The 11527-nt window shown below is 31.8% G+C and overlaps 2 protein-coding genes across 2 annotated transcripts in view; both read right to left on the bottom strand.

Moving 5' to 3' along the window:
• Positions 1 to 2011: 2011 nt before the first annotated feature.
• Positions 2012 to 9161, bottom strand: LOC145329675 (uncharacterized). Its single transcript, XM_080174027.1, has 17 exons — positions 9059 to 9161; positions 8544 to 8610; positions 8175 to 8242; positions 8026 to 8073; positions 7370 to 7537; positions 6997 to 7041; positions 6515 to 6575; positions 6000 to 6079; positions 5655 to 5702; positions 5213 to 5347; positions 4777 to 4837; positions 4445 to 4512; positions 4067 to 4114; positions 3401 to 3838; positions 3044 to 3104; positions 2823 to 2938; positions 2012 to 2679 (listed from the first exon to the last, which is right to left on the bottom strand). The coding sequence occupies exons 1-17, from the start codon at positions 9140 to 9142 to the stop codon at positions 2581 to 2583; spliced, it is 1695 nt and encodes a 564-aa protein (XP_080030153.1). The 5' UTR covers positions 9143 to 9161; the 3' UTR covers positions 2012 to 2580.
• A 280-nt stretch (positions 9162 to 9441) lies between these two features.
• The window catches only part of Rrp40 (exosome complex component Rrp40), a 29195-nt gene continuing 27109 nt past the window's right edge, over positions 9442 to 11527 (bottom strand). Inside the window, exons 7-8 of the mRNA XM_080174033.1 lie at positions 10669 to 10755; positions 9442 to 9578 (exon numbers count right to left, since the gene is read on the bottom strand). Coding sequence (XP_080030159.1) covers positions 9490 to 9578; positions 10669 to 10755 — 176 coding nt within the window. The 3' untranslated portion in view covers positions 9442 to 9489. The remainder of the gene's footprint in view (positions 9579 to 10668; positions 10756 to 11527) is intronic.

Raw genomic sequence — 11527 nt, 5'->3', positions numbered from 1 at the left:
CCGGCTAGAACCGTTAGAAATCGTTTTGGAGCAGCAAAGAGCATTATGTGGAAATAGGTTTCGTGATGATATGTCTTAAGAATATCCAAAAATGGCTAAACGGCTGAGCCGCCAGCCGTTACTTTTCCAACTTTTTGTTCGATTTAGGGAAAATAGACCTTCCAAGGATTACTCATGCAAAATTTCAGATCGAAATTCGAATTCTAAGTGCCATTTATACATTGATTACGAGAGGGTTGCATTAACCTCTCCCCCCCCCCCCTTTTTAATGTTTAATAGGTTTGTGTGCGTGACAACTTTTGGTGGGACCAAATTAGTTGAAAATATTCTAACTAAGTGTTCTTAAAATTGAAATTAAAGTAGAATAGTCTCTTTAAAATCCATTTTGTTACAAATTTCAGCTGCCCTAATGGTTTACAATAAATACATATCCTTCTATGATCAGAGGGTCAGAATCAAATACTGTCTCAAAGTAAACTTGCACAACAATCTCTTTCAGTTTGTGCAAGGTAAGATATGCTTGGAAATATTAAGAAAGAACAGAGGATCTTGAATGGCTTGATATGCTTTAAATTGAAAAGCAAATTATTATCTTTATAATTATATTGTATTCCTAAAACTTCCATTAGGAAATAATCATCACATCAATGTGACATTTGTATCATAAACCAGAAATGTTTAAAGTTTCAAACATTTTCTGCTGGATAAAAACAAGTTATGAACTTGCAAACATTAGTTTATATTTTTGTATTAATTTTGGTGATTTAAAGCTAATTTTTCAAAACATCGATTTCCCACAACATAAAAGTAAATTATTCATTGAGTTAAAATATGTTTGTTTGAAAAAGATCTTGTTGTTAATATGACAAATATTTGTTATTTTAGATGTTTTAAATGACAATTTCAATTTGAAAAAACTGTGCCCAATGTTCCAAAAAGTTGTAGCATTGAGGTGAAGCATCTTGATCATTAAACCAACATTGTTTTTAAAGAATCCTATTTTCTTAAATTCTAGACTCTTAATCAACATTTAATTCAGTGATGTGAAGTATTAAATTTAATTTTCATGGAGTGTTTATTCTTTCAAGTAGGACTTTAACTAAATTTATTGGTTTTAGGGGTTAATTTTCAAAAAAAAATCAAATTGAATTTCCTACTCTCACTCACTAGTCATCTCATGCTCCAACTCATATAATAAAAATAGTTTAATATATACCCTTAAAGGGCGAATATAGGTGGAATATGATATGGGCTCAAAAAAACCGTGCCATTCCATAGATTATAAATAACTTAAAGATATTTACATATTCAATTGTATAAGTCTGTTGTGGCTTAAAACCTGGACATCTGAAGATGATTTTATGTAATTAGTGTGGTTCCCTAAGAACTCCAAACACCCTAGCATCACACAAGGATTCTTAGGAAGGTTGAATTAAAAAGCTTTCATTAAATGAAATGTGGAAACCAGTTACCAATGTATTTTTTTGTAACTTGGATTTTCACTTCCTTAACAATATTCCCCACCAAAGTATAAAGTATATGAAGTAGGTACCTCTTATGTGAGAAAAGTTTAGTTCTAAAATATTTTTCTTGTAGTGTATAAATACCTACCTTTATTTATATTTATTCGAGAGTTTGTTTCTAGTGAATGTTTCTCACCCTTCTTTCATTATTTTAGTGCTGCTCATGAGATTTTATTTATTTGTCATTACTTTGTAATAAGGAAATTAATCATTTTTATTTTTAGTAGTTTTGGATGAATTTGTTTCAGTTTTATTTTATTAAGATTATGGAACACTATGATTAATGCAACAAAACAACTTGCAAATAAAAACAAACACTCTAGTACAAAAGAATAAAAAAAGGTGTAAATTAATTAAAAACCGTTGAATAAAATTTTTTGGTAAAAAAATGTTAGAAAAAATTGTAAAATTTAATTTCTTCTGCAAAACTTTGCATGAAATAAATTTCTTTTGTATTATTTTTAATTAGGAGTCAAACAAATAAAGCAAACATGCCCAAAATTTTATTGCTTAATTTCATTTCTATTTAACAAAAAGACAGCACAAAATTGTCACACTTCATGCAAAAAAGTGTCATGCAAATTTTTTTATTTGACTATTCATAATAGACTACAAATAAAATTATAAATTAAATATTTTCTTTTTAATACAGAAAACAATGTTTAAAAAGAAAAGTTGTCTTGAAATGGAACTTTTAAATTATTCAATTAGGTAGTCAATAAGAGATCAAAAAGTAACAATACAGTTAATTTTATAGTCGAAATGTTCAGATACATAATCTTACACGTGTCTAGATAAGCAATTTAAATATTTATGTTTTAAGTTCTTTTAAACAGTTAATGTGCAGAAAGCAGGTCTTAAAACATAAATAATCTTTAAATACACACTGGAAATACAGGACTGGGGTAGCTGGTAGCATGATGAAATTGTAACTCAGGATCAAAAAGAATTTGTTGCATAAAATATTGCACAAAATTAAGGTGAGCAAATTTTAACAGTGTGTATTTAAGGATATAATACTATATTATACACACAACAAACTTGTTGAATATTTGATTTAGTTATCACACTTGACGTCGTCCCATCTGACCTCCCTGGTCTCTGTCCAGGGCTGGTCAAACACAACCAGGTTGCACACCTTCTCATCACCTCCACACTGAACAAAAATGGTGTTACAGTAAAAAATGGACCAGCAGTTAGGTTTGTTACTGAAAAAATGTTAATAAAGATTGCATAATATCACTTCAGAAACCTTAATAAAATGTACAAAAAAAACATAACAAAAATTATTATGCTCACCTCAGATCTCAAAACAAGGTCAAATTTGTACAGAGTACCAGAGACAATCTGCTTGGTAAAGTTTTCAGTTCTCACTTGTCTAAGGTCACAATCAAAGCTCTCAACTAAAGTGCTTCCTAAATAAAAAAATATATTAAATCCAAAAATATTTTAGCATAAAGTTAACAAACTTTGAAATAAAAATGCAGAAACTTGGTAGATATTCTGAATGAAAATTCTACCTGAAATTTGACCAAAGGCAAAATTGACAATCTCCTCATCATCTTCACTCAGATTATCAACCTGAAAATGTATGTTGAATTGATAGATAAATATAACATTATTTGCAAATGTAATATAAATTAGCAGCGACATAAAGGGATAAGACAATGGTACAACCCAAATGATGATATATAAAATTACCTCTCTAAAGATTATAATTAATGGTTGAAGCGTTTGGACACTCAACTTAATGATCCAACCAATCAAAATTCACTATAAGTCCTCCAAAGTTGTTAAGCTAACGAATAAGTAAAAGTAATGAACAGCCCATTGTCCCTTCTCTCTCTGATTAAAAATGAACGGAGTTAAATGTTAACCTGGGAAGGGGCTCCAAGAACATCAAAGTCACGCTGTGGCTCTTCATCCTCTTGATGCTCATTGCTCTTCTGCTCGTGTTCATCCTCATTCTGTTCATCTTCATCAATAAATTGGTGTTTCTGCTGGTTAAACTGGTTATGCTCTTGCTCATCAGATTGGTGGATTTGTTGATTAAATTGGTTTTGCTCTTGCTCATCAGATTGGTGGATTTGCTGATTAAACTGATTATGCTCCTGCTCATCCTGATCCATATCCTCGGGAATTTGGATAAAGTCATTGGTATTCTTCTGTCCAAAGTTGTTGAATTGCTCTGGTTCTTCATAGTCGTTTTCCTGTTGAGGAGTGCGGCACTTGACATCCTCCCACCTCACCTCCCTGGTGTTGGTCCAGGGCTGATCAAAGACAACAACACTGCAAATCTTTTCATCGCCTCCACACTAAAAAAAAATTTATTAAAATGCATAAAAAGTACCTAGATACCTAAAAAAAAACTTTGGATCTATTGCAGTTCACGGTGAATTGTTCCTGGTAAAGATTATCTCCAAAAATCTATGAACAATAAAGGCAGTAAACTGCACGAATCCAAAATTTTAAATAATTTACAATTTAATGTTTAAAAACCTTGAAACCTATGGCAATGAACTGTTAATAAATAGAATCCTCACCTCGGGTCTGAGAACAAGATCAAATCTGAACAAAGTTCCAGCAACAGTCTAAAAATATAGAAGAAAATTATTGTTTAATTGGTTTAACCAGGGATCTCAAGGGATAAGACAATGGTCGATATATTGATGTACATCCCCAATGATGATACAAAAAATTACCCCTACTGTAGATTACAATTAGTGGTTGTAACGTTTGGACACTCAACTTAATGAACCAACCAATCAAAATTCTTTAAAAGTCCCCAAAGTTTTTAGACCAACAAATAAAAAAACGATATCATCAAACTTTGGGGAGTAATGTAATAAACAGCTTAATATCCACTCCCTTCATGGTTTTGACTCATTTCTTTAAAAGTTTGAGTTGTAAATATGAATTACCTGTTTACTGAAGTTTTCAGTTCTGATTTGGTTGAGGTTGCAGTCATATTCACCAGCTACATTGCTCACTAAATTATAATAAATATTTCAGGTTATTTTGCAATTTTTTCAACATTATTAATAATACTATGCAATATTTAATGAAGTAAGGAGGGGGAAATGATTTTTTTTTCAGTTTGGGAAAAATGAATCTTGTGCAGAATATACACCCTTGTAGATGTCTAGGTGTAACATTGCGAACTAATCAGTAATCAATCATACTGATTTTAAGAAAAGCTTGTACAACATACCAATGCCAGGTGAATTGTATTAGAGAATAATAAATCAAGTACCTGCAACTTGGCTGAAAGCAAAATCAATAATTTCTTGGTCTTCCTCAGTCAAATCATCAATCTACAACAAAAAGTTTAAACTTTATGACTTCCATTTGAATATACTTATTCAAAAATTAAATTTAGCATTGTTAGTTCGAAAAGATTGATTTGTAAAATATTGGAAAATCTTTTTTTATGGATTGAAAAGGGTAGTTGCAGGAAATGCATTTCAATTTGAATTTAGTGAATTTTATTGTTTATCAAGTCTTAAAAATTGCTTTCTTGTGATATGTGGTGCAATTTATATAGTTGGCTTGCTTTCACATAAAACAGCATATGACGACTAATTTACTTATGTCTAATTGTAATACAAAATTACATATGTTTCATGGTATACTTGTAACTTATGCTTGATATCATTTAACTAAAAAGGAACTATCCAGTAAAGGCATACCTTGAAGAGGCCTCCAGGGAGGGGGACCTTAGTCTCAGGTTCATCACATATGACATCATCCCACTGGACTTCTCTGGTGCCGGTCCAGGGCTGGTCGAACACAACCATGTTACAGGTCTTCTCACCACCTCCACACTGACAAAATAATAAAAAGTTATAAAATGAGAATTATTAAACCTAAAAATAAATATTTCTAGAATGCAACCCCTTACCAACTATAAAAATGTTTTAAATTATAATTAAATAGTAACTGTGCCTCTAGCATCTAGAAAAAAAGGATAGAAAAATAGCACAAATCTGAAATAAAAATTAGCCTAAGAACATCCCAGGACCTATATGAAGCATTCCTAAAAAGAAAAACCCAATCAGTTCATTAGTTACAGAAATCTTAAGCTACATACAAAAAAAATACTTCTCTACATTATAGGATTAAAATGTTAACCTTTGGTCTCAAAACAAGGGCAAACTTGAACAGGGTTCCAGAATCAACCTTAAAAGTAAAAAAAAAACATTACAATCTACCTATTAAATTATTGTTATCTTAAAATTTTATTAGATTAAAAGCACCACAAATCTATAAATATAGATATATAACCAGCCAACCCCCTGTTGGGGACCTTTTTCGTCTGCTAGCAACTTGCTTTCTGCTCTTTTGTAGCCACTTTGCTGTGTTAATATTCCCGACCCTATTGATTTATTTTCAAAGACACAATTGAAAGTCGACACAGAGTCCTTGGGTTATTTAAAACCTTCCCCCTCTATTATTTTTCTATAAAACACACTGCACCTCTTTTGTCAACAAGTTAAACCTGTTAACAGCTTTAACTTGTTCTAGTTCACACTCATAGCTAGCAGCAACAGTGCTTCCTAAAATAATAAAATAAATAGTTAGGAAGCTTTTAAAAGGAATTTGTTTCTTCTATCTGAAATCTTAATGATGGGGAGATGGGTAAGGTTCGATTCAGGGATCTAAAGGGAAGGACAATGGACGATAAATCAATGTACATACCCAATAAAGATAAACAAAATTACCCCTTCTGTACATTACAATTTGTGGTTGAAATGTTTGGACACTCAACTTGATGAACCAACCAATCAAAATTTAATTCAAGTCCCAAAAGTTGTTAGGTCAACGAATAAGGAAACTTAATTGTAAAACTTTGGGGACTAGTGTAATAAAAAGCCCAATGTCCCCCCCTCCCTGGAACTGATTGCATATTTCTAAATTCTAAATTATGGGATATTTCTTTCTACCAACACTCCAACCCCTTAGCTCCACTAATAATTTTTTGTGTATCTAACCTGCAACTTGACTGAAAGCAAAGTCAACAATCTCTTGTTGTTCCTCACTCAATTCATCAACCTAAATTTCAAACATTTCATAAGTGAACTAATTCAATTGGAACTAATTCAAAACTACTTATAAACATGATCTGCCAATTTAAAATTGTTTGGGAGAAAGGATGGTAAAAATAGCTATTTCTATACAATTATCTACCAACAACGGGTATATTTTTATCTTAACAGGGGAATAAACAGGGTTCTAAAGGGATGAGACAATGGCCGATAAATTGATGTACATCTCCAATGATCCCTTCTATAGATCACAATTAGTACCTACCTTGTTGAAAGTTTAGACACTCAACTTGATGAACTAACCAATCAAATTTCATTAAAAATCTCCAAAGTTTTGAGCCAACAAATTAAAAAACGTTACTATAAAACGTTGGGGACTAGTGTAATAAACAGCCCTATGTCCCCTCCCTCCCTGGAAATTTGCTTACCTTTGAAGGTGCTCCAGCAACAGGGAAAGAATCTTCTTCAATATCCTAAAATTAAGTACGTTCAGATTTTGGGAAAATATGGCTGAAACCAGCTATACCAACAACAAAGTTAATTCGGAAAAAAATCACGATACCTATACTTGATTTTGAGCTGCCATTGGGGGACAACACATTGAAAAATTGACGACCTTTTTTGCCCTCCAAACATTATGTTAGAATTATTTCGCTTATTGGCTATACCTTATGCCTGGGCTGAAATATTTTTAAAAATAATTTCAGACATTACTACTTTATGCAACAAGGGTGGCCTGCACTTATGAGACGAAAAGCTAATGGCAATAAATTAACAGTAGTCTCTATGAATCCCTCTTACCTCATTCTGACCGCCAAACTTTGAGAACTGTTCCTCTTTATCAACCTCTGCCTGCTCCTCCTGTTCTTCTGGCTGTTCACACTTGACATCCTCCCACCTCACCTCTCTGGTCTTGGTCCAGGGCTGGTCGAACACCACGAGGTTGCAGGTTCTCTCCTCACCTCCACACTAGAATGAATAAAAAAATTAAGTAAAATATTAGAGGAAAAAAGGGTTAAATAACTGTATCCGTATATTTCCGTATCGCAATGACCTTGTGCCGACTCTCAAATGGGTCTTTTAAAATCAACCAATGGTAACGGGAATATTAACACAGCTAAGTAGCAGAAAGCAATTTGCTAGTAGACGAAAAAGGTCATTGAAAAAAGTGGGGAGGTAGTTATCTGTAAATACATATATACTATAGATCTGTTCAATAACATACGTCAATCATAATGAAAGGAAAAGCCTGGTAGTTTTCTACTGACAAAATTAAGAATAATCCATTTACATATAATCTCTTCTCTCCCCCCCCCCCCCACCACCCTTCAAAAAAAGAGAAGTAAATTAAACACAGGAGTTTTATTGTTGTCCATCTTCCTATCCTGGTTTCTATGTTTTTTTCTTCTTGAAATTTCTTTGAATTAAAAAAAATGCGTGAATGTAACTATTTTTACCTCTGGTATAAGAACAATGTCGAATTTGTACAAAGTGCCAGAAACAATCTAAAAATAAAAATGTTGATTTTATTTTTTATCAAATACGTTTTTTAATGAAATGAGTTTTTATAGTTTATTTAAAATCATTCAAAAAAAAATATTTTTACCTGCTTTGTAAAGTTTTCTGTTCCTACTTGGTTAAGCTCACAATCATATTTACCAACAACGGCGCTTACTAAAAATTAATATTTAATTTAACTAGTTTTTATGAATAAGAAAAGAGAATTTACGATTAATTCTCTAAAAAATCACGACAACTTTACAGAAAATGAGTATCTCTGTCTTTTTAAGCTTGACCGACGGACGAAGTAAACTATACATGAAAGCTCATTAAATTAAATTTCCCAAATATTCTTAAGAAAAGGCTATTGGAGAAAGTGAATGTTAAAGTAGCTTCGCTACAAAAAGTAATATTTTGTAGGCTACCTTTCCAGTGGACGTAATTGCCCCTGTTTAAATTCTTAAAAATAAATCACCTGCAATTTGACTGAAAGCAAAATCCACAATCTCCCGATCTTTATCACTGAGATTTTCAGAGTCAACCTAGGCAAAAAAAAAACGTATTAGCATGTTGAATTTTTTTTTATTGTTAACATTACAGTCTAGCCAAAGAAGTTTTAAAAAAATCATAATTGACTATAAAAGATATCTGCCATTGTAATAAAGATAAAATAATTGAGGAATGTTTCCAATATTAACAAAAAAGATTGTTTAATATTTTTACAAGAACTAGAAAGTTTTAGCAATTCCCCACTATGATAACGTTAATGTTGTTTTTCAATATTTTTTTTCAATGATTTTTTTTTCAATGTTTCCCTAGGTTTTTTCTCTCAAAATTTTCAAAAACGATGAAAGAAAACAATTTTAAACTGAAAAACATCGAGAAAAAAAAATCCTCCGGTCAAAACATTCAATACTGTATATGAGAATTTTACTAGTGCTCCGTGTAAAAATACCAATCCCAATCCCAATGAAAAACAGAGTGGTTCACCTGAGACGGCGCTCCAAGTTTGCGCCTTTGGGGCATAGCATTGACGGCCACCACCGCCAACGCAAGGCACAAAAATAGGCGCATTTTTTGTCTGAAAATAAAAAAAATCACAGCCTCGTCTTACTTCAACATAAAGGACTTGATAGTAATCAAAAAAAGTTAATTTACATAAAGATTTTTAAAATAAAAATGAGGTGGTAATATTAATACTTCGTCAAACAAGGAGTACAGGCATAGGTCAACGGGTAAAAAATAAAGTTTCCATTTTAGCCCGTTCAAAATTGTGACTTGATGAATCACTAGAAATTTTAATGATTTTTTTCTCTAAGCTTCTCACCCTGAGTATTAGACAAATAACATATGATATAACCACACCAAAAGTCCTTTATAGAAAAATTACAGTTTTAATTAATAATACTCTAAATTGAGATTTAAAATGCCGTCAAGACATCAGATAACTTTCCACACATAGCTGTTATCTCAGAATTATCCATATACTCGGAGGTCTCTATAGCATTGGCTAAAAACAAAAAATATGTTTCATTTCAAAGTATTGGCGTTTCTTATAATTCATTAAAAGGGGAGAGAAATATTCATAGATGCTGCAAAACAAAGTTTTTAGTACATTTAAGAACGTAATAAATTCATATATATCTTCCTATAAACAGAAATATCAAAATTTCATTTTTTGCCGTTAAACAATCCCAAAATTTAACAAATAATAATAAACAAAAATTAATGGATGAGTATTTTTTTTGTTTTCTATGATGTTTCCAAATGAACTAAACACTTTGTTATACAGACTTTCAGCATAGTTACCCTCGCCCTTGATTCATCCAATTATAAGATAGTGTGTCAAATCTTAATGGATTATCATAAACCAATCATATAACTAGAAGAAAGCATTCAAGAAAAGCAGAATCCACTCAAAAAAGCCATTACTATGACATTTATGATATAATTGGACGGAAAACCGTGACTGTCTTGTTTAATGTTTAATAAAAGTTTGCTCTAGTTAAATAAAATAACTTGAAAAATTAAAATTAAAAGGGGGGGGGGGGGGGCGAAAGTGACACTTTTTGAAACCAAAACTAAAAGTCAAAGGAACTCAACTTAAAAAAGTGTTACAGGTCTGACATTTTGCATGGCAGTTGCTTTATAGGGGTACAATATGGAACTGTGAAAAAACGGCGGCGCAACCGCCGAAAACCGCCGAGAAAAGGCAAAAAAAATTACGGCGGGAAACGGCGGTTTTCGGCGGTTGCGCCGCCGTTTCTTCACAGTTCCATATTGTACACCTTATAAAGCAACTGCCATGCAAAATCTCAGACCTGTAACCCTTTTTTTAGTTCAGTTCCTTTGTTGACTCTTAGTTTTGGTTTCAAAAAGTGTCACTTTCGCCCCCCCCCCCCTTAGTGGTTGAAACGTTTGAAAACTTAAATTCATAACCCCATCAATCAAAATTCAGTAAAATTAAAACCGTTAAGTTGTTAAGCAAACGAATAAGAAAACGTTATAATTAAACTCTGTGGACTAGTGTAATAAAGAGCCCATTGTCCCCTCTCTCTCTGGTTCTTTGATAGAAAAAATATTTTTGAAAAGTTTTGTACCTAAACAAATAGTTTCTTTAACACTTCTTCCTCTCAACCAAACTCTGCCATTCATACCAACTGCTATTTCAAATGGAATTGTCTTACCTAAATCAAACATTCAAAATAAAAATTAATTTCTATTAAAGTATTTTTTATGGTGATATTTTTTATTATTCATAGGATGTTTCTATCATTATTTTAAAGTTAAATAATAGTTATTTATTTTTTAGAACATAAAAGTTGGATCTCAAAATTGATTTAAGTTATTAAACTTCTCACAACTAATACAAATTAATTTCTATCAACAGTATTTTTGTTGTATTTTATAGTTTAAAGAGTTTCCTATGCTTTTAAAGTATATCTATTACTAGTTATCTTACAATACTTTATTTTTAAGAACATAAAAGTTCTCAGTTACACCTAAAATTGATTTAATTTATCATACTTTTTCCAACTAATCCTCGCACCGCTATTTTTAAATGTCTAACCTAACCTTTCCGAAAACAAAATAAAACTGACCAAAACCAAATTATTCTCAACAAAATAAAGAAAATGCTTAAAAAGCCACGGCCCCTAAAAAAGAGAAGGAAGTTGGCCTAACTTTCCACCCAGCATCATCCCCTATCTGCCTAGAACCAAAAAATACCCATTTTTACTGTGCGTGTAGTTTGGTGATCATTACCGAAAATAACCACCAGCGTCCAGAAATAACTGCTGCGCTACCCTTACAATAAAAAAAACAAGGACGAATGCTTTTGAAGTAGCCCAGCGATGAAAATCATGACTTGCTAAAAGTTGTTGCTAAGGTTAGATCAAAATTATTACGAAGAGTCATTTAAACTTCTGAAAGCTTTATACCTAAGCAATTTGCACAATA

The sequence above is a fragment of the Acartia tonsa genome, chromosome 10 (assembly GCF_053477335.1).
Source record: "Acartia tonsa isolate MP-2025a chromosome 10, ASM5347733v1, whole genome shotgun sequence".
NCBI lineage: Eukaryota > Metazoa > Arthropoda > Copepoda > Calanoida > Acartiidae > Acartia > Acartia tonsa.
The sequence above is the reverse complement of the archived record's forward strand: the minus strand, read 5'-3'. Positions and strand labels throughout refer to the sequence as shown.

What these genes read in the sequence shown, in the direction of transcription:
- LOC145329675 (XM_080174027.1), bottom strand. Translation starts at nt 9,142, where the DNA reads ATGCGCCTATTTTTGTGCCTTGCGTTGGCGGTGGTGGCCGTCAATGCT. An exon ending in CTGAAAACTTCAGTAAACAG is followed by an intron (nt 4,115 to 4,444) that starts GTAATTCATATT and finishes CTATATTTTTAG; the next exon opens with ACTGTTGCTGGAACTTTGTT. An exon ending in ATCTTGTTCTCAGACCCGAG is followed by an intron (nt 3,839 to 4,066) that starts GTGAGGATTCTA and finishes ATTTTTTTTTAG; the next exon opens with TGTGGAGGCGATGAAAAGAT.